Source organism: Echinops telfairi, unplaced genomic scaffold (genome assembly GCF_000313985.2).
Source record: "Echinops telfairi isolate 266 unplaced genomic scaffold, ASM31398v2 ScPeMD7_18;HRSCAF=68, whole genome shotgun sequence".
NCBI classification, from domain to species: domain Eukaryota; kingdom Metazoa; phylum Chordata; class Mammalia; order Afrosoricida; family Tenrecidae; genus Echinops; species Echinops telfairi.
In genome coordinates, this window is record NW_022103915.1 from 23,966,882 (window position 1) to 23,990,842 (window position 23,961).

At 40.0% G+C, this 23,961-nt stretch overlaps 1 protein-coding gene across 1 annotated transcript in view; it reads right to left on the reverse strand.

Annotated features, from left to right (window-relative positions):
- Positions 1 to 23,961, reverse strand: part of TSHR (thyroid stimulating hormone receptor) — a 155,319-nt gene that overhangs the window by 15,856 nt on the left and 115,502 nt on the right. Inside the window, exons 7-8 of the mRNA XM_004699058.2 lie at positions 22,400 to 22,468; positions 8,491 to 8,568 (exon numbers count right to left, since the gene is read on the reverse strand). Coding sequence (XP_004699115.1) covers positions 8,491 to 8,568; positions 22,400 to 22,468 — 147 coding nt within the window. The remainder of the gene's footprint in view (positions 1 to 8,490; positions 8,569 to 22,399; positions 22,469 to 23,961) is intronic.

The following is a 23,961-nucleotide window of genomic DNA, read 5'->3' on the forward strand; positions in this document are numbered from 1 at the left end:
AGGAAAGAACTAGGAGGCAAAAGACATTTATAGAGGTATAAACAGTCATTTACATATGTAAATATATTAATATATAACTATATATATATAACTATAGGTCTATGTACATATATTTATAGGTTAAGTATTAAGGTAGCAGATGGACATTGGACATTCCAATCAAGTATTGGAAAATGTAATCCCAAGGTGATGTATCCCTATCATCAGTTAGGGATAGTCCCAGTATGGTCTAATGAATTGTAAACTCATGAGTAAATCTTGCCACAAAAGTCTTCCTTCATCATTTACTCCAGGCTCACAGAACAGGTCACCCCAGACGTGTTCAACATCTTTTAGCAGAGATCCCCTACCAAGAAGGTAGCTTATCTATGAGGCTTGTTCCTTCACCTCCTTCAAGTCTTCGCTTAAGTACAAGCTTCTCATTAAGGTCTACCCTGAATGCTCTATCTAAACTTGCAATGTGCCCAATCATTCTTCATCCTGCTTCCCCCTTTAATTTTCTCCAAGCTTGTTACAACCACCTGGCTTTCTAGATATCTATTTATTTGTTTACTCTCTACATGGTAGATTTAGTTAAACTAAGCGTTGCAAAAGAGGAATAATAAAAAAAAAGTGTTCTTATTTGATATTTGCTTTTAAGAATAGTTGAGGGGTCTGGGCTAAATAGTGATAACTAGCTAATAAAAATATTCAGAAAACCTTACAAGCTTTGTCAACCATATAGTCCAAAATCAGCAACTATTCTTTTATGTTCTATCAGTTGATCCAGGTAGAAGCCCTCACTTAAACAATTAATTAATATTAGCAAAAAAACCAAACTCACTGACACCGAGTTGATCCTAACATCCCGCAATCTTATGAAGGGTTTCTGGGAGCTACAAATCTTTATGAAAGCAGATAGCCTCCTTGTGTTCAGTAGGAGAAGTTACTGGGTTCGAACTGTGGACTTTGAGGTGAACATTTCAATGCTTACCCAAGAGTACTCTCAGGGCTCTTAACTTTAGCAAACTCATGTTAAAATAAACAGTCAATGGATTTGTGAATTCTTTCTTAAAGATGAAAAATTGTACTCTCTGGCTTGGTATGATTATGAAAATATCTATTCAGATAGAATCTCTTGATATAAATTAAAATGCATTGTCTTTGAAGACAGTATATCCTCTTGCTTTGGAAAGCTAATCATATTAATTATTATTATTATTAGTTTATTTAATGCAGTTAGGTGTCGTCTAGTTGGTTCCAACTCATAGTGACCCTATGTACAACAATAATAGTTGTCTATGAGTAAGAAATAAAAGGGTTTGCATGACTTTGAGGCTCTTTACAATAATCCTATCAAGTCTCTCCATCTGAGAGCCAGCCAACTGCATGAGTACTATGAATTATCTCTCAATATGTTAGACCCCAGTTTACAAGGTATTTGTCTATGCCAACTTATGAAGTTATGATGAGTTCAGTTATAGCTATCTGCCTTCTTTTTAACATTTTTGGTACAACTTAGCACTACTAATATAGACTACGTACAACGTTGTCATGCATAATTGGCTAATATTGTAATTTTCGGGTGTTAAAAGATTGGACTTATAAAGATATTGATAATAAAAGGCAACTTTAATTAAAACTAAAAAAACAAAAGAGATTTTGGATTTACATCAGAACTGATTTACAACAGAGTCACCAGAAAAGAAGCCCATCATAAACTGAGGACAATCAGCAGTTCTAAGAAGTAGATTCTATAGTTATAACTCTCTCTTGCAAGAGGCTATGCTAATAAGAAATGCTACTACTCAACACATTAGAACATTTTGAAAAAATGTTTCCTAAGTTGTTAACAAATCTTCTCTGGTTTAAAGAGTTTTAGGCCTGGTGTAGCCAACCACTGTGTTCTTGGCAGGATGCCAACATGTACATAATCCTGAAAGGGTAAGGTCACCTCTTTCTCTTCAAATTCTTCTGTTACCTCCCTTCAAGCCTTTGCCCACTCCACCAGAGGGTTGCAGTCTCTCCTTGGCTGTGCGTATGCAGTGTGTGCCTGACGGGGGAGGGACCACTTCAGCTGTTTCCTCAACAACTTGGCTCCCTTCCCATGGGTCTGGCACGATGCCCAAGCTGGCATTGAAACAGTCTATTTGTCTATTTGAAACACATTTCACAGTCAGTAAGCAGATCAGTCAAGCAAACGGAAGTCTTCTGGCTTTGCCCTCCGGGAGGTGCCCTTTCTCCCCAAAACTGCGGCTTCGGGGGTTACACTTGACTGACCCTGAAAGGGAAACAAGCATCTTTGGGCTGGTTACAAACGTCTTTGGAGTTCAATTTTCTTCCCCTTTTGAGGGAGGTCCAGGGCCCACCACATAGCCAGGAGGTGTAGATATGCATTTGGACACTGTATCCAGGACTAATAGAGTCAGGGCTGGGGGTTGACAGAAGCAAAGGAAAGAAGGTATGAAAGCTTGGTGATGAGTTAAAGACAACCATTAACTGTAATGGAATACACAATGCACCAGCTTTACCTGCCAAGTCAGATCCAAACATTCCCTACAAAATGATTTTATACCTTTCAAATAACTCCCCTTATCGCTGGACTCCATTATACATCTATCAGTAGTATCACACTGTGTGGTTTACATAGTGCTGTGATGCTGGAAGCGATGCCACTGGTATTTCAGATACCAGCAGGATCACCCATGGCAAACAGCTTTCCGTAGCGCTTCCATACTAAGACAGGAGGAGGTAATCCACTTCTGAAACGTGTTATGAATATCTGCTATACATTGGTACAATGCCAGAAGATGAAGCCCTTCAGTTGGAAGGTACTCAAAATAGAGCTGACCTTCATCACATGGAGAGCTTAAGCTTCTAGAACCTTCATTTGTTGATGGGCATGATTTAAAATAAGAAGAAACTCTACAGGAACGACAAATTGTCAAAGAGAACTCATTCACTGTCAAAAAGCATATTTCAAGATCTGTCCTAGGTGGGGGAAGGAGGGAAAAAAGAGAAGCTAATACTAAGGGCTCAAATAGAAAGTAAATGTTTAGAAAATGATGATGGCAACTCATGTACAAATATGCTTGATAGAATCAATGTATTAATTGTTATAAGATATGTAAGAGTCCCCCGCAAAAGGATCTTAACAAAAAAAGATATCCTGAAGTACAATGCTGTCAGTGACAGGATAATGCAAACATGCCAAAAGGAAGATAAGTTAATAGACTTTAACAATTTTATACACTAAACACTACTGCCAAAGATGAAGAAATGGAAGATTTGTACCAACTTGTAAAGTTTGAAATTGATTAAATATACAATCGAGATGCATTGATAATCACTGGCAACTGAAATGTAAAGGTTGGAAACAAAGAAAAGGAGTTGATAGTTGGGTTATATCTCTTTGGTGACAGAAACAAGGCCAGAGATTGTATGAGAAATCTTGCCAGGTCAACTTATTCATCGAGAATACTTTTCAAAAAATTAAATAACAATTATGCAGATGGACCTTCTTAGGTGGAATACACACAACTCTGTTCAACTACATCTGTGAGAAGAAACAAAGGAGAAGGTCAATATCAACAGTCAGAACAAGGCCAAGGCCACTTGTGGAACAGACCATCCATTGCTCATATGCATGTTCAAGCTGAAAGATGTAAAACACTAAAATAAATGAAGGAGAACCAAATTATGACCTTGAGTATATGCTACCTGAATTTAGAAACAGGATCCAGAAAAAGATGTGGGACAAGGCATATGATCTCAAGAGTAAAGTTGCAGGGAAGACTGACTAAAAATCAAAAAAGCTGTGAGATGACACCAAAGACATCATACCTGAAGAAATTAAAAGGTCATTAAAAGACAAAGAAGAAAGACCAACATGGGTGTCAGAAGAAACTTGTTCTTAAATAGAGCGTGGCTAAAGTGAGAGGAAGAAATGATGAAGTAAAAGGACTGAACAGAAGATTTCCAAGGGAAGTTTGAGAAGACAAAGCAAAGAGTTTATAATGACGGTGCAAAGACCTGGAGTTAAAAACCAAGAAAGAAGCTTCCAGGCTTGGCATTTTTCAATATGAAAGAACTATAGAAAAAATGTAAGCTCAAGTTGCGTTCATGAAGGTTTCGTGGACGAAATATTGTTTACAGGAAGCATCAAAAGATGTAACAAATTCAGTCACTATATCCCATAGAATTATTTGAAGTTCAATGATTTCAGGAGGTAGCAAATAATCAAGCACTCATGGTATTGAAGGATGAAATGCATGGTAGACATAGGCAACAACAAGAACAAATTCCAGGGATTGATTGAGATGTTTCAACAAATGGATGCAATGCTTCCAAGGCCTCATTTGTCTGTGCCAGTGTTTCCCAGAGTGGACGGTATCGCTCACTGGAGGCACTGGACTCTCTCAGGGGGCTGCAAAAGTGCATACCGACACTTTATCCTGGATTAGAGGCTATATACAAACTTAAAAAAAAACTTAAAAAATCATTTTATTGGGGACTCATACAGTTCTTATAACAATCCATACATCAATTGTCTCAAGCACATTTGTATATATGTTGTCATCATTTTCATAACATTTTCTTTCTACTAGAGAGCTTGGTATCAGCTCCTCTTTCCCCCCCTCACTCTCCCACCCTTGTGAACACTTGATAAATTATAAATTATTAGTACAAACATTTTCCCCCCCAGGGGAACGGTTTTTCTCTGAAAAAAGTTGTGGTAGGCCAAATAAATTTGGGAACCTATGGTCTATGCCAAGAAACTTGGTAGACAGCTACTTGGCCAACTGACAAGAAGAGACCCATAAAAATAATCTAAAAATAAAAAAGAGATCCATAAAAGTGCCTTTTCTAAAGAAAGATGATTCAACAGATTGCAAAAATTATTGCTCAATATCACTAATATCTCTTGCACATAAAAGTTTACTAAAGATAATTTTTAAATAGTTGTTGTTATTACATTGACATTGATGGTATTGAAGGACTGCCAGATATTCTAGCAAGATTAAAAGAAAGTGGTTACTAAATAGAGGGCATTGGAGAAATGAGTATAGAAGATCAAAGGCATCTATCTGCTTTGAACAGTTAAAACTTTGCCCTCTGATACATGCTGGACCTGATCTGGTTTTCAACATTTTCTGTATTTTGTTTTGTCTTTGTTCGTTCATGTTAGGGTGTATCTCAGAGGTGTTATGTCATTGGAGGTCACCCTCTTGAAGTTGTGTTATATATTTTCCCCCCTGTTTTTTGGTATATGAAACCCAGGATTGATGAACCTCTAGGGATAGCAAGTAGACTAAGGGTTTTGGGAGTTGGGGGTGCAGTAATGGTGTGGGGGGTAAATGGGAGACAATGTCAAGGAGTTCAGGAAGAAAAAGAGTGTTTGGAAACGATGATAGCAATTGTATAATTATGCTTGACGTGATTGAACTATTGAGTGATATGATATATGTATTAACTCCCAATTAATAATACTTAAAAAAAAAAAGAAATTAGGATGGTGAGGCCTTATCTCACCTATTTTGGACATGTTTTCAGGAGAAGTAGAGGGTGAGTAAAGTAGATGGTCAACCAAAAAGGGGAAGATCGTCAGCTAGATGGGTGGACACAGTGGTGCAGGACCGGGCCCCAGCACAGAGCAATGATGAGGGTGACACAGGACCTGCAGGTGCATTCTGTTGGACATAGGGCCGCTCAAAGTTGGATGAACTTCATAGCATCTAACAATAGCAGTATCCTTTGGAACTCAATGATTTTTTTCAGTTTTCTGAACCCATCTTTTCTCATAATTCTGTCTCTGTCTGTTACAAGTCGGTGTTCTATCCAAAGCCCCGTCCCACCCCCAAATACTATAGTCTTTAATAAGACCTTTGATGATCCCATTATTTAGAAATGTTAACTTGAGTCTCCGAATCTCTCTTACATTTAAATGTATAACTACGTATTCCTATTTCTCTTGGATTGACTGCAGCTCCTTTAAAAGCAGAGCCCACCCTTTTTCATCCTTATAACCTTCACGGAGCTCAGGAGACGCTCCAGCAAATGCTTATTGAATGGATGAGTCAATGAGCACCTTGCATGCGCATTTTGGATGAGTTCTTTCTCCTTAGGAATGGAAGGGAGGGGGGAAGGGAGGTAAACTTTGGACGATAGAGGTGTGGCAACCGGTTCCCGTCCAGTTGATTTCAAGTCATGGCAACATCCCGTGTGTCAGAGTAGCACTATGCCCCCTAGGGTTTCCAGATGGCCAAGGCTTTGGATGAACTCTAACCTCCTGGTTTCCCTTTAAGAGTTAAGCATGTTAACCTGGCACTACCAAGGGTCTCAGGAAGGGTGGTAGTTAGGATGAACCAAATTTTTTGGGGGGGGTTAAAGTTTTCTCTAGTAATCAAAAGATAGACAATCCAGTTTTTAAAATGAGCAAATATTAGAGCTGCCCATTTAAAAAAAAATAGGCAGAGACAGGTGTGGGTCTCCCAAAGTACACATGTATCTAGTAAACATGAAAAGATGCTCAACATTGTTACTTGTCAGATAAATACAAATTGAAGTCACAAAGAGCCCTCATGTTATGCCATGAGATTCATGAAATCCCAAAGGGCTGACCATAAAACGGGCTGGTCAGAATGGCACGCTCCTCTTTTGCCCGTGGGAATAGGAACGAGAATAACCACCTTTGGAAAACCAGGTCGGAGAGATATGCGCTTAAACACTTGACTACCCTAGGACCTAGCTCCTATATTTTTGTTCAAGACAAAAGTAAAAGTATGTGGTTGCTGATGGTGGGAGGGGGGAATGACAAATTTCCTGGCAGATTAAAGTGCTCTTAAGTTTTGACAGGGGTGGTGTACCAGTTTTGTCAAGCGTCACCAAACCGTATCCTTAAAATTGGGGCATATAACTGTGTATAAGTTATACCTCAATACAAAGACATTTTTGTCCAGGAGTTACCTAAGAAAAATCACGTACACAACATTCCTGTGGACTCCAGGCCTGCTGAAAAGAATCGGCCATAATTTTTCGGCCATAACACAATGGGTTAAACTATTATAACCCGGGTGAAATGGAAGATAGCAGTCCCCAAGGGGGAGAAGAGAAACCAAGGGGTGGGCAAAGAGCAAACTATTGGGAGGGTGGTTAGTTGTTTTAATTGTTGAATGTAAAGTTGAAGATTTGAAATGTAAACTCCTACTGAATTTACACTAAAAATTGTTAGTAAAATGAAAAAGTATGGTCTTCTGAAAATAATGAAAAGTCAAAAAGGAAAATGCAAAAGGCTTATTTTCCCTAAACCGAGATGGCAGTGCCAGGAGCTTGGGATTTAGGAATGATTAATTGGATCAACTAATAAAAACAACAGTTTATTTTTGAACCTTATTTGCTGCTAAATGTAAACAAAAACTCAATGACATTACCACAGAGATTTTTCTTTTTAGGAGATACACATAATAATCAGTGGGACTATTAAAATACAGTAATTTTCAACAGGAAGCTGTTTATAAAATGGGTTATGTAATTCAAACCTTAGCGATCTTCTGTTGTTATAAAGGCATTGCATTTCTGTGGGGTTTTTTCCCCTTTGGGATTAAAACACCAAGCGCTTCTCTTTCCAAGTAAGATGAAAATAAAACAAGGTAATCAAAAATGGAAAGTATAAAAATGGAAAATGAGATTGTATATCTTGATTAAAATGTTACTAAGTAAGATATGTTATTAAACAAAAATTTAAAAGGTTTTGTTTGGCTTTTTTTTAAAAGTAGATTAGGAAACTGATCTTTTTAGACATTTCACTTGCTTTAAATTAGATTCTGTTTTGAGAAATGACCTTGAAACTAGCGAGTAAACCAAGTGGGGAAGGAGGAGTACATCCTTTAGACTTGGGATCCCTGAGCCGAGAAACCCGTCAACTGAGGGGAGGATTGCTGATGGACCATTCACCAGAGTCGCCTGACGCAGAGAGAATGCCATCCTGGAGCTGGCACCTTGAATTTGGACTGGTAGTCTCCTAAATTACGGGAGAACACATTTCCGTTTGTTAAAGACATCCATTAGTGGTATTTCCTTCTGGCAGCACCAGATAACTAAGATATGAATATTTAGTGTTAAAGTTCCTATGATATAATTCCTATAATAGGACTTCCTGAAAGTTCCTATTATATAATAAAATCGATTCAGCCTCATAGTCATGCACAAACCTCCACTGACAGAGGAGTGGTGGCTGTACATGAGGTGTCTGTAATTTCCCATGAGAGGGATTTTATAACAGACCAGGGGGTGTCTGATAAGGCATCAAGATGACATGTTCACATAGGGATTTCTGAGTCTTAAAGTTCATGGACTTTCTTCCAAGGAGCAGCCTGCACGGTTGGGGAGAAAAGCATCAGAGAGTGTTTTACCTAAGACAACACCATCCCCTGGCACAAACGTTAGTTGCTCCTTGCAATTTGCATGGCCTTTCCAAACCAAAGACAACTGTTCTCTTGGTGTCTTACTCACAGCAAGGTTGGTCCACTGTACACTCCTCCAAAGGCATCCTTGTCAATGATTGTCAGATGTTTATTCTTGTTTAGGTAACTAAAGGAAGAAAGGGGGGGGGGCGGGGGGCATGAAAGTAGGGAAGATACAGAAAAGAGTCCAACAGAGAAAGACACACACAGAGAAAGAGACAATGAATGAGCTGAGGTTAAGCAATCACATCAAATTAATACAAATGCCAAAATAATGTACCCAACTATCTCTAGCTCTGAACTGATTAAAAAAATTTGGAAAATGCCTTATTTCTTTTGACTGAAGCATTCACAAGTCTGGATTTCAATTGTAAGAGATATATATATGCATTAATTTTGGCCAAGGCTTTGAAAATTGAGCGTGGTTATGATCTAGTTTGCGTATCTAGATTTCATCAAAGTGCCTAGATTCCCTATTCATGTGGCCAAAATAACTGTATTTTTCAATCCTAATTAATATCAACTAATTTAATTTTTTCAGTATTGAATTAATATTCACATCTCTTCTTGATGACCAGTTTTAAATCAGGAAAATGCAGTGAAGGAGGTCAGGGTGGCAAGTGGTGATGGGGATTGTGAGAGACTAAGATTTTCCCTTTTAGGCTAGCGATGGTAGATTTAGCACCCAAGAAATGTTCAGTAAAAGTTACATTTCAGATACGTAATGAATGATATTTTAGTATCACGATGCCCCATCCATACTTTTGAGACATTTTGTGAGAGCCTTTAAGGTTGTGTGTCAACTTTGCCGGGCCACAGTTCTCAGTGGTTTGTCTGTTATGATGTAATCATCTCCCACGGTGATATCTAATAGACTGTAGTCATATATATAATGACATCTGCTATGTACAGTACATTGAAATGTGTATATATATATAAATATATATATATAATGACATCTGCTACGAGCAGCCAGTACATTGAAATGGACCTTCCTCTGCGATGTGCCCTGCTTTCAGATGCTCTGGAAAACCATACTTTTTTTTTTTCTTTCTGAATCTGGATCCCACGTCTGGCTCATCTTCTGACCTCTGGTTCTTTAGCCTTGAGTTAGTGCCATGCCCTGATCCTGGAGTCATTAGCCTCTGCAGCCCGTCAGTCAGCTTCCTGCCACTTCACCTATTCACTATGGATCCATTCACTTCTGCATCCACCAGCTTTTCATCTGGCCTGCTGATTTTGCCTTCATCAGTCCTTGCAGTTCCATGAGTCATAAGAAGCCTCCAGCCTGATATCAGAAACATGGATTTGGAATTTTCCAGCTTCTGTAATTTCATAAGCCATTTCCTTGAGCTAAATCCAGCTATGCTTCACGGGTTTTGTTTCTTTAGAGAACCCCGTCTAAAGCACATTTCTATATGAAAATTGATATAATAAGGAAACATTCTAATATTAAAAAGATTTCTGTCGTTTATTATAATTTCCTATTTGATCCAGTGCCCTGTATTTCATTTGGTGAACTTATTTTGCAGGCTTTAGGTAGGCCTGACTCCAGACTACCTTTTGTGAAAGAAAGTTGACGGTCCCCTGGATCTTTTCATTTGAAAATACACTGGGTATATGGGGTGAGATATTTTAGAAGTAATTTAAGTCACAGAATGATTTTGAAACATAAAATTTCCTCCAAATGGATAAAAGCTTCCAAGGATTGTGAAACTTCTGTTTTTGCTTTCTAGCTTTTTTAAAATGAGAAAAATTATCTAAAAAGATAAATCCCTGTTATGAATTATTCTAACTTACACATTGTAGTTGTTATGGTTAATTTCCAGTTGATTGATTCCAACCCCTAGAGATCCCCTAGGTGGGGAGTAGAACCGCTTCGGAGGACCTCCCAGGCTGTGATGTTTTGGAAGCAGACTGCCCGGTCTGTCTTCCAAGGAACCTCTGAGTGGATTTGAACTGCCAATTTTTGGTTAGTAGTCCAGCAGTTAGCCATTTATGCCACACAGGCACTTCATACTTGTGTTTTGTCTAGCCAACTTCAGAGTTAATGAGTGGACACCAATCGGTAAAATGAAGCAATGGTTGTCCTACGTGAAGACTGACGGTCAGAAGGGTTCCTTCTTCATCACATTTTGAAATTATTTGATTTACTTCTTTACTGTCTGCCTCTCAACTAGAAGAAAAGCTCCATGTCTTATTTATTGCTGTGTCCTCCGAGCTTGAATTCAATGCTTCCATAACTATGAAAGTCAATTCATCAATACATTTTTCCTTCAAGAGAGTGAGGGGAATTATAGCAAGTGCTATGTGGATGTACATGATTGCTCTAAAGAAAAATTGAGAAAGGAAGAATATTCAGCATATAAGGTCAACTGGCCTTCTTGGCAGTGAATAGGAAGTTGACTTACAAATGCCCATAATGCTCCGTTTAGGTAGGGGCTGCATGTATAGCTCCCAGGGCTTTGTTAGGTCTGACATGCAGTAGGTCAAGAGAGCTCCTATATGTACAAAGACCCAAGTCACTAGCTGGTGCAAATGGTTAATATGCTTGGCTGCCAGCAGGTTGGCATCGACCCAAAGGCACTTTGGGAGGAAGGCCTGTCGATCTATTTCAAAACAAACAAACACTGGGAAAACCCTACAGAGCGCTGTTCTACTCAGCCATGCATGGGTTTTTGCCATTAAAATTCTCCAGCAGAGACTTCACTTGACCACTGTTGAACTCTCTTTCAACCCATGACATCCACTGAGTTCCTTAATCAGTGGTAACTGGAGTGAGGCAGCGTTGCCATCCCTGGTGGTGGAGTGGGTGATGCATTGGGCTACTAACCTCAAGATCAGTAGTTTGGAACCATCAGCTGCTCTGAGGGAGAAAGATAAGGATGTCTATTGATTCAAATTTCGTCTCAGAAACCCCCAGGGGCAGTTCTACTTTGTCCTATAGGGTCAGTATGCGTCAGAATTGACCGGCGGCAGTGGGTTTGGGTTTTTGGTTTGCAGAAAACAATGACTGGAGAGAAGATCTTGAACAAAATGATTTTGTATAAAGATAGCTTAACTAAGCTCTGGCATAACTGCTGCTTTGGCCTGTATCTCTCTCAGTGTTCTTTGGATAGTTTAGCTTGCGGATGAAATCGTGTTCCCAGACTGTTGGAAACCAAGGAAAAGCTGGTGACCTCATCTCAGTTTTTCCTCTTCATTTCTGTCTGCTGCAAGCAAAACTCGGCTCGCTCTTATTGTTAGAAATTATTGTAAAACTAAATAATTGCTTGTCCAATTCTGCAATGTTTTCATCTGATATTTAATACGTCCCTGAGGATGAGGAGGTTGATAAGCATTGTGGCGTACCCAAAAACACTGCTGGAGACTTCAAGCTGGAAAAGGCAGCCAGAGTCCAGGAGGAGAGAGAAGGATGCAGGGAGGAGTCACCAGCTTAAATGGAGATGAACTGGGCCCTGGGAGGGGTACAGTCTCTAAGACCAACACTTGACCTCTTAGAGATAATTAGGTGCTTAAAATGAAACTGTCAGTCTCTGCCTTAGCAGTTAGGAAGGCTGGTTGACTATGGAGCTTCTTAACCTTCCATGTTTAGATTGCTGCTCCTATCTTTGCTCTCAATCCATGAAGGTCAGGTGACGTTAGTTGACTTTGTGTTGGCTCCAACTCAGAGCAACCCATGAGTGCAGAGTAGCCCTTCTCCATAGGGCTTCCAACTCTGTGATCTCTTGGAAGCAGATTGCCAGACTTATCTTCCTCGGTCCTTTTAGGTGGGTTCAAGCCAGCAAGTTTTTGGTTTGTAGTTGAGTGAACTGTTCACACTCCCTTACTGTCCAGTTAGAAAGTGCTTCTTCCCATCAACCCCATTTATCACAATTTCTGGGAATGATAATCTAGCTAAATTTATGTCTTTGTCATAACTTAATTCTGACTGCTCTGGAATCCCGTCCATTAAATCAAATTTACCTGAATCCCAAGTCATGATAAGTCCTATGGGTACCTACTCCAACACAATCACAACCAAAAACCCCCAACTCACTGCCAGAATCCTCTAGCTATCCTATAGGACAGTGTAGAACTGGCCCTGTGAGTTTCCAAGACTGTTACCCTTTACAGGAGTAGAAAGGCCGGTCTTCCTCCTAACCTACTCCAGGCAGTCATTATTTAACAACAACAACAAAAAAAACCACCGGTTGCTGTCAAGTCAGATCCAACTCACAGCGACTCCCTGTGTGTCAGAGTAGAACTGTTTCCATAGGATTTTCACTGGTGAATTTTGGGGAAGTGGGTTTCTTCCAAGGAGCCTCTGGGAAGAATTGAACTTGCCAGCCTTTTACTTAGCAACTAAGTGTGCTAATCTGTCACATCACCACATCACCCAGGGAGCAGTCTGTTTCATAGACGACTGTAATCTATCTCTTGCAAAGACAAATGAAATACCATTGAACTTAGAATAGGAAGGGTTGGAACCAAGATGAAAGTATGGACTTCTTGAAGGTCAGGATTTCTCGATACAAATACCGGGGAGGCTATAAGACAAGAACTGTTGTCTTCTCGAAAAACAAGAACTTAGAAGCAATGAAGTTTTTTTCTAGAAAAATGTTAGATTTTTGTGGAGGGAGGTGCTTAGATGCTTTCCTTTGATTTAAGTGCTGTATGAAGGTAAGTATTACTACTAAATTTCAGTTCCTACCTGCACGGGTTTATACCAAGCAAAATGTCCTTAAATATTTCTCTGCAATCAGTGGGTGACTGCAGACAAGCACTCTCAGTCATACACTTGTCTTAGAGTCCAGGGATCCTTAAAAAATAAAATCCCAGTCAAAAGAATGGCTTCCAAGGAGATCTGCCGCGGAGTTAAGTTCAAGGCAGAGTGGTTGGCCAGAGGACTAAGGCATTTGTGGTTTTTTGTTGTTGCTGTTGTTTTTAATTCCAAGGGGGCAATCTTGATAGACTCACCAGAAGGACACAAGACCAGTGTAAGAACTTATTAGGAAAAAGTTTTAAGGAAATTGAAACTGCATTGATGGGAATCAGGCCACGAAAATTGCACCAGGGAACCCCTCTCCCCAACCCCGTCATTCCGAAACAAGCACTCATTCTTTGAGGGTAGCAAGGGCTTTCCTGGGAGAATTTTGTTGGGAAATCTTCATCTCACCCTAATATTGACCCTTCAGACTTCTTGTTCTCTGAGCTCAAAGATCAAACCAAACCTATGGCCATTAAGTCGATTCCAGCCCACAGCAATCAGATATATATATATATATATATATATATTCCAGCCCACAGCAATCATATATATATTCCATTGAGTTGATTCCACCCCACAGCAATCAGATATATATATAATTGAGTTGATTCCACCCCACAGCAATCAGATATATATATATATATATATATTCCAGCCCACAGCAATCATATATATATGGTTTCTGAGGCTGTAAAACTTTACAGCAGTAGATAGTCTCATCTTTTTTCCTCCAAAAGGACAAATGGTGGGTTTGAACCACCAATCTTGCAATGAGCAACCCAACTAACTTGTATTGCTTACCTAAAAGTACCACCAGGGCTTCTTCTCAAAACACTAAGATTGAAGCATGTTGAATTCTTTGGGTAAGAGCTGTTATTAGGTGCCATCGAGTCTGATCTCATAGCAACCCTATGAGCTATAGAAGGGAACACTGCCTATTCTGCTCACCTCCACAGCCATTGCTATGTTTGAGCCTGTTGCTCTAGCCATGGTGTCAGTGCAACTCAATGAGGATCTTTCTCTTGGTGCACCCTGATAGCATGTCCAAAGTCTCACTTCTAAGGAGCATTCTGGCTACAATTCCTCCAAGACAGATTTGTTTGTTTTTCTGACAGTCCACGGTGTATTCAGCTTTCTTTGTGACAAACCTAATTTAAATGTATCAATTCTTCTTCAATCTTCCCTTTTCAGTGTCTACTCTTTGTCAGATGAGACCATTGAAAATACCATGGTATGGGCCAATGAAATCTTTGCTGTTTGCATTTTAATGAGGTCTTTTTCAGCAGATTTGCTCAATATAAAACATTGTCTGATTTCTTTTTGAGCAGTTTTACTGGCATATAATTCACATCATTGCTTGATTTTTTTTGACTGCTGTTTAGAAAGGGTTAAAAAGCTGGAAATAGCATCTTCAGAAGTGTATTGACCAAGATGGCGGATACGAAGGAAAATAATAGTTTCACATTTTGATACTTTTATTTAATGAAAGTGTTTAGGATTTTGTAGCAATACTTTTGGACTTATCCTTATATCTCTCATAGTGAACCCTATGAGTACAGACCAACCTCGCTAAGTGAGACAGAGGTCTGCTTCTATGAAGATTTATGGGCTGAGCAAACAAGTGGGGGAGCTCTACTCTGCCTTCCAGAACCTCTGTGAGTTGGAATTGATTTGATGGCAATGGATTTTGTTTGGTTGTTTTTGTTTTCTTTTATTTGGGTATATCTCATAGTTACGGAAGAATAATGCAGTCAGAAAAGAAAGGTGGTTATGAACGAGTAGTAAAAAAATATCCAATTGGCAATCTCTAGTTGGGGAGGGGCCAGCACACTTTAGAGATGACAACACCTGGGTGCTTGTTAATTTCTCTATGCCCCTAGCAAGAAGCACGTATCCCCATTATTATACTACCACCGAGTGTACACAGTACAGTTCACACTGATCCCCACTGTAGTCACTCTTGGAACATAGAAGTCATTCCAAAAAGACTTGTTGAATGAATAGACGAAAGACCAGTTACTGGCATTTCTAGAGAGAGGCCCTCTCTGTATTATGTGTAGGTAGGAAAGTGACCTATGTTAAAGTATGTCAGAGGGCAAGTGTTGCATTGTGGCAAGGAAGCCTGCAGTTGTTGTTGTGCTTTGCACTCTAGGGAGTGTTTAGGCCAGGTCAGCCTAAGGCAGCCACTTGTACCAGCTTCTCGAGAAGACAAATGACCTGGCTGAATTTCAAAGCACCTGAACTCCCAAGCACCTGCCTTCAGCGTTTCACAGAGCTTACCTTCCTGGACAGAACACAGCCCCCCTCTCCCTAGCATTATTTCCTGGGAACAACATGATTTACTAACAGGACGTCAGCTGTCCCGAAACTTACAACCATAGCACAAAGAACCTCCCTTCCCCTTACTGGCTCATATGCCTTTAAGCTCATATCCTATATAAGTCCCATTGCCTCACTGCCAGGTGTGACTTCCCTGACCTAACTCTTGGGTTGCGGAACTCGTCCAGGGGCTCAAGATGTCCCCGTCCCTTTCCCCGTTCTCGCTTCCCTCCCGGGAGTTCTTTCCCTGCCTCAATAAAATATTTCTCAGCTTCACATTCCTGGCTAAATGCTATCTCTGTTCTGTGCCTCTGTCTCCAACCTTTCAGGGAGTTTGGGGATACATTTCCGTTCTGAGATGGCATTTGGGCATAGAGCTTTACAATTCCCTCAGGACGAGCCTGGGTTGGCACCAGTTGTGAGGCTCATGTGGAAACACTCAGGTGGGATGCTGTAGTTCCCTTTAATAGCTTTGGTTAGTAACAACATTGAAGGAGAGCTCTGCCCATCTCTCACAGTCTTAGAGAAACTAGCTTGCTGTACGGAAAGCTTTTTGGTATCAGACATCAGAAGGCCTGACGGCAAATGGTCATGGGTAAGAAAATGCTCAAGCTTTCAATAGGTAAAGGTAAAAACCAACCTTGGAACAGAGTCTTCCAACCCTTAGCCTACGAGAAGCAATCATCTGCTTAATCCTATCATCTCTCTTACCGTTCTTTCTCAGTGCTCCACGCTGTGCGGTGTTATTTCTGATCAGCTCATGTGTGATGTCAATCAGCACATTAATTTTGTTGACTTTTCTATTCAGAATGATTAGTGTCTTGGTAGGTTGTTAGCTTATTAATATGTGATCTTTTTCCTGCCTAATTATTCACTATTAGATAGCGGTAATTTACAAAACGTTGACAATAGGAAACACGGCGTAGAGGATTAGGCAGCCCACAAAAAGCCGAAGTGGAGGAGGGAGCAAAGGGCAGTATTTATCCCAGACATAAGTCCAAGGTAGGCACAGGATAAGGCACAGAAAGGCATTCTGAGGCACCACAAATAAAAGGTGCCTGATTGAGGCAGCAGACAAGAGAGGAAAGGTGTTTTGACTGATGCTGCTGTGTGGTCATTGTTCTTTGGAAACTGGGGCGGGTGGCGGTGGTGGGGAGAGGGTCATGCAGTTGAAAGATTGCACCTGGGTTGTCTCTCTGCTATGCCCTGGCAAGAGCAGCAGATCCCCAAGCCAGCTTGTGTGGAAAGAGCACTAAAAAGAAGCTCCAAAGAGGTTTGGAACGTGTGGCTTAACTTGAGACTGTCTGAGTAAAGTTCAACTTCTATTGAGCAAGAGATGCTTGTATTATTATTCATTTCACATCTGAGTGATGACAGTGTGTTTGGTTTTAGGCATCTGCCATACTTTTTCTTGAACGACTCCTTACTTCAACTGCTATTGAAGCATCACGCTTATTCTCAGTGTGGAATTTGTCCCAATTAGTTGCAATCATAGTCTTGTTATGCTTTAAAAAATGAGTGTAAATGAGGTCAAATCTGCCAATTTTGGCAAACTGGCATTTGGCTGATGATGGAGGGGCGGGTAATTGGTTTCTTTTTTCTTTTTTTTTTATGATATACTCAGATATCTCAGAACCTAAAGATATCGGAGTACTCTTCTAGAGAATTTACCAAATTGTTGAAATTCCAAGTGAAATCCTTGAACACTATTAGGATCATTATAAAAGTTTGATGCATTTATTTTCATTTATATTCACACTCAGTCCTGTTGTGTTTATGGTATTTTACATTCACAGATGCAAGAGCCCTATATTGTCAACCCAACATGAATACTATTTTATGATTACTGACACATCTTGACCTCGGATTTCTCTCTATTGCAGCTCAATTTTTGTTCTCCTCCAGACTCTTGATTCCATACAGGGATCATCATCTTGACTTTACCTTGGACTTACACAATACTTTTCATTGAAGGCTGAAATGGAGGAAAAAACCGAGTCTCCATCAACTAGGAACCATAAACTTAAAAGAGATTAATGAATAGATCGAGCATTACTTTAGAATAAGAATAGAATTCCTACACTGGATGCAAACTATTACTTGGGGTGGGAAAGTCTGTTTTCAATCATGATCTGATCTGACCTTTCTAACTCGGAAATATTTTTCTTCAAATGTTATCTGGCACTTTACAGACAATTTTTTGCTGATCTCTGAGCTGCACTTTTAACAATGAAGAAACAAATGATCTTTTTTTCTCTCTGTCTTTTTATTGGGGGTGAAAGTTGGCCGAGTGAACTGGCTTTCTTTCCATTCAACAATTCATATGCACTGTGTTTTCTGGCGCTGAACTGATCGCAGTTCCCACAGGGTGCCCCCACTCTTCCCATTTCCTTCCTGGGTTTCCCATTTATTTCCCTTTGCCCTTCTTTCCTCTCTCCTCCTGCCCTCTCAGTGTTCTCTCTGGACAAATGCAGATTTCTGCATTTGATGATATGTGCTTGTTCTAAGGACTGTGTGCCTTCCTGGTGGTGGGGTTCACCTCGGAGACCTTGTATTTGGATGCAAGTTAAGGCCTAGAGGTGAATTCACTTCCAGGACTACAGGTTATCTAAAGGTGGTCTAAAGGTCTTGGCGGTTCCACCAGTCTATCAGACCCGGTCTTTTGTTGTTGTTATTTTGAGTTTTAGTCCACAAGACTAATTATTTCCTTATGTCTTTGACTTTGTTCATTCTTCTTGGCTCCAGACAAAGAGAGGTGATAATTGCATTTTAGATAGCTCTTCACAAGCCTTTAGACCCAAGTCACTAAGTTATAGAACATTGTCATTGTGGGGACTATAGTATGTCACTTGACCTTGGTGTCCTCTGAGACCTGAGACTAGCATTCTGAGTCCCCAGGCCCAGTAAATTATTCCTTCAAAGTTTATGGTTACAATTAACCAATTTTCATAATGTTGCCTCTTGTATGTTCCAATATGTTTATGGATTCATCTGCAACACATCTAAAGACATGTGTAGAAATAACCTCTGTCAAGCCTATATGAAACAGATTGCAAAGTTTAGAGAACTGCAGTTAAAAGATAATGGAGCTTTTCTACAATTTCTTTGAAGTGCCCCTGTATATTTGTTAGCACAGTCCTATTTGCCTTTTTACCTCTGTTTAACTTGAGTGTCAATCTATGTATCCACTTGTAGATTGTTGCTATTATTGTTATTGGAGGATTGGGTATACACTAATAGTTACCTTTGTTGTCTTTAACTCTTGTCATCACCAAATGTTTTCCTTTGTCTTGACGTTTTGTGTTGACCTTCCCCTTTCTGTGTATTGACTTTTCCTTGACCCAAAGAAATAAATGTCTATTCTCTAGTCAGTTATTTACCCGCCCTTCACCTTCTACTCCTGGTAACATTCAAAAAATGATTCCTTCTGTCTGTGTAAACCCTTTCTTGACTGTTTGCAACAGCATTCTTATACTGTATTTGCTCACTTGTGAATGACTGATTCCATTCAGCATAATGTCATCTAGATGAATACTTTTATGAGCTGTTTTGAAGATTCATTGTTCTTCATTAACATTGTGCAGTCTTCCCTTGTATGCACGAACATGGTTTGTTTATTCATTCATCTGTTGACATTTTTTTGTTCTTGGGATGAATGTTGCCATGAGCATGGTTTTGTATAATATCTATTGGTGTTAAAGTGCTTATTTATCTAGGATATATACATAGTAGTGGAATTTCTGAATCATATGGTATTCCTATTTCCAATTTTTTAAGGTAAGACCGCACCATTTTACTGTCCCATCAGCAGAGGATGAACACTCCAATCTGTCCACACTTTCACCAGCTTTTTTGTTTTCTATTTGTTTCTTTGACTTTGCTACTAGCACTGGGGTGAGATGATATCTCATTGTTCTGATTTGCGTCTTCCTAATGACCAAGGAAGCACTTAATGATGAAGATCAAGGACTGTAGCCTTCCTTATGGGTTATAATTCAATGGAAAGAAAACCAAAAGCCTCACTACTGGATTTATAGACAATAAATAAATAAACCCCACACTGCCAGTGAGTTGATTCTGAGTCATAGTGACTCTATAGGACAGAGTAGAACTGCTCTTGTGGGTTTCCAAGGCTGTAACTGGTTAGGGAGTAGACAGCCTCATCTTTCTTCCATGGAGTGGTCAGAGGTTTCGAACTGCTGACCTTGTGATTAGCAGTTCGATTTGTCACTCACCACATCACTAAGGCAATTTGAATGTCACTTTACAAATCAACTATATTTGTGAAAGGAAATAGGAAGGGTGCTGTCGCATTGTGGAAATAAATCATGCAAATGTTTTAGGCTTCATTTCGCTCACATGTAACATGTGGAGCTTGGACAGGAAGATTGGTCAGTACTCCGCAGCAGGGGTTCTGCCTCTGCTCTATGTTGGACTCACCAGGGGAGTCTTAAAAATCTTCATGGCTTGGTCACAACCCGTCCAATTAAACATGAATGTTTGGGTTAACCTAGACATCGGTATTTATAAACCAAATACAGTTTGTCATCAAAATTGCAAACTTCTGCAGGAAAAACACACAAGATAAAGAAACAGAAGATTGCAAGCATAGATCCTAATTTTAGGCTTAAAAACCCTTTGCTTGTTAAAAGGCTAAAGTTTTAGAAAGGAATTCCCTTATCTAAGGTTCTGGTCTTCTTTCTCATTCAGCATTCTGGAAACCCAGCAGCTTGGGTTTCAGCAAGAGTCAGCTGGACAGCTGAGTTTAGGAAGTCATGGGCTCAACTTTGGTCTCCCTGATTGAAGGTTTCTTCACCACTCCCACCTGCGGCCCTGCCTGTGCTGCTTAGGTGGGTCACGGAGCCCTGGTGGCATGGTGAGTGGCTATGCATTGGGCAGCTAACCACAAGGACAGCAGTTCAAAACTCCAGCTCAAAACCACCAGTAGCTCTGTGGGAGAAAGATGATCTAAAGCTTGGGAAAATCATCGTTATATCATCAAGCAAAAATGCTAATGGTATTTCCAATCCGAGATGTCTATTTCGGGCTGAATTGGAATACTTGGTTGCTCTCTAAATGTACTACAGTGTTTGATATTACAACAAAACCCAAACCCCAAACTCGTTGCCATCCATTTTAGTCAGACACATAGTGACCCGAGAGGGCAGTGAAGAATGGCCCCCATGTGTATCTCAGGGCTCACTGCAGATCTACCCGATCATATTCTGCCTCTTAATGAGATCCCTCTGGTGGCTTGCAATGCTCAGTAAGTTTGAGAAATGCTAAGGCCTTTAGATGTATTAAATTATAAATTAATAATGTATGAATCATTGGGGAAAAAAAGGGCTTACAAAAATGATCATGCAACAAAACACTATAAAAAATGACCAGGCAAGTTACGAAAAGAAAAACAAAAAAAGGTCCCCCCACCCCGACCCAAACAAACACATACACACAACACCCCAAATTAACTTCTGGAAGTAAACTATGTAGTTATTTTTAAATGTGTTATTATTGTAGCTGATTTTACACATGTGGGGCTTTTTGTTTGTTTTTCTTTCCTTTTCCATGTGTGATCTTTGATTGTGATCTTAATTTGCAAAACAAAAACCTGGACACTTCATTGGTATTCTTTCTTTTGTAAAGGACTTGTATTCGTTTCTGCCAGCAATCAGGAGGTGCTATTAGTACGAAACCATTCCAGCTTTGGCCCAGATTTCCGGGCTCACAGCAGGTGTCTCAGGTTCACTTCAGCTGCCATGTGCCAAGTGCCCAGTTTCCTGGCACTACTGATGCTGGTACTTGTTCATAAGGGAACTCCACCCTTTGGGCATTTACCACCTGAGTTTTAGATCCTGGCTTGTTCATTTGTTTCATTTCCCTCTCTTGGAACTATGCGATTACAAGCATGTTTTCTCTATGATTTAATTATTCTGTAGTGGGAGTACCTTAAGAATGAACTAGTCTATTGTATGCGAGAAGAAGACACTAACATGCTATTTTTCACCCACTGGATAGTAGAATAAAGGGTAAACCAGTCTGGTTTAACCAGTCTACAAGCTCTCAGACCCAAAGTATAAACTGGCACTGACAGTGGGACCAGAAAGACCTGAAACAAAAATACAGCAAACCCAGAAACCCAGGCCAATGGCTGTCTTTTGTGGCCAACATTCTTTTCTGAACATTATTTATTTTTTGAAAGGGAAAAAGTTGTCTTTTCAGCTAGTTCTAAGTTAACCACATATACATTGACACCTTTCTTGAAAATGTGTCAGCAAAGACTGAAAAAGAAACCCAACATTTTGAGTAGCTTTGGGCTAAATTAAAAACACTCCTTAGTTCACATACCTTTTATAACACGTACCTACACCCCACCCAGACACCCATTTCTACAAGGTCATTGTTTGTCTACGAATGCCAGTTTCTTGCCAAATTCCTCGACAACGTCTTTAGCTCTTGCTCACCTCTAGTTGCATGAGATCTGCTTATGTTTGAAAGGCTCCCTCTGTAGCCTGTCCTGGAGAGCATCCGAGTATCTCCTGAATTCTGCAGGCAAGTCATCATTGCATGACCTTCAGGATGGGGAGCTGCAGGGCCAAATGCCTCCTTTCCTCTGGACTACCCAAACCAACCATGCAGACGTTCTTCCCCATTTGCTTTTCCCTGTGTGCTGTAACCCCCCTTTCAGTGCCTAAAACAGGGAAGGTTTTTCACCGTCTGACATTTTGTGGGTATTTTCCACACCCTATCTACTTAAGTTTTGTCTTCTCATACTGAATGTATTTCACAAAAGCTTTACCAACATTGTTTTAGAAAAGAAAGACTCAATTCTGACCATCCCTCTTAGAGTGAAGGGGAATGGCAGTTTCTGTAACTACCCATGACTTACACAGCATCCAGCTTTGTCCCATTGAAAGCATGTCCCTGGATTGAAGTGAAGCCATTGTTGTATAGTTTCCTGTAACCAACAGAGAAAGGCAAAATCAGTGATCTTGGAGAAGTGGTTCTGGGGTCCCTTCTAGTAGGGTTAGGCTTCATTTCTTAGGATCAGCAATGTATAATGGTTCTCAGGGCTCACATATAAATTCTACAAGAAAATGGTATGTCTTGTATAAGTGAACATTTCATAGTTAGAATGCCCGCTCTTCAGAATTAGCTCAGAGTGGTGCTATAGGATGAGTGCTGGGCTGCTAACTGCCAGATCAGTGGTTCAAAATCAGCTGCTCCATCGGAGATAGATGAGGTTGCCTACTCTCATAAAGATGTACAATCTGAGAAACCCTATAGAGGATTGCTGGGAGTCAGAATCGGTGGAGTTGGTTTAGTTTCTGAACAATTAAGCTATTTCTCAAAACTGGATTCACACCATAGATCAAATGTTTCTACCATTAAAGATTATTTTAAAACTTCCCATATATATTTGAAAGCAGGGATTTCAGGCAAGAGTTAATTAGCCCAATGTTAATGCCTGAAGTATTCGTAGGTCTTTCAGGACTGATCGCACTGTAGAGATCTGGCTAGATAGCTTCTGCTCAACATTGAAGCTATGTGAGCAGTTCCCTTCCTTGTATTGAAGGGAAGGTGATCAAAGACAGAGGTCACATCTTTAAATGCCTACAAGTATCAAAAAGGTGGGCAAGCAGACTGTCTATAGAAGACAACGAGAAACTACATGAACTATGGCTATGAGAAGTCCAAGAATAAAATGTAAGAATGAAAAGTGGACAATGTAACCTAGGTAGAGATCATGAACTTCAGCAACTATGAGCGCGTCTTTTTTAAAGAATGTAAAGGCAATCTCCTAGAAACAATAGTGGAGAACTCATGCTAACTCTCCTTTTCAGATCTGCGGTTCTCTTCCTATCAATTGCCGACGAGGCATTGTGCGAGTGTGTGGGACAATACGTGATTTTCCAGTGAGAAGAATGGTGAGGATGTGGGATCCTCTGTTGGGGGAGAATGCTGAAAGATGAAGGAACATTCTATAGAGAGATCGAACATGTAGACTTTATGGATTTACCCAGGATGGGTGCTAGATGGCATAATGAAAACATATCTCAAGGAGGTAAAAAGTTTGGGACTGACCAGAATAAGATCCAGGTCATTGCTTTGCTGTCAAAAAAGAAATAGTGCCACGAAGGAGACCCCCTGTCTTTTGAAGAGAACTCTCCTCTTGCTGCAAGGAGGATTAGCTGGAATGTTTTACCCTGGACAGAGTCCAAGTATTGATGTGAATCCATAGGGGCTAGACTGTTAGACTTGGAGTTGCTTAGAAAAGAGTGCCTGGAAGGGCTATGGGAAGTCTTGGATTATCTTTTGTTTTTGTTTTTTTAATCATTTTATTAGGGGCACATATAACTCTTATCACAATCCATACATGCATCAATGTGTAAAGCACATTTGTACATTCATTGCCCTCATCATTCTCAAAACATTTGCTCTCCACTTAAG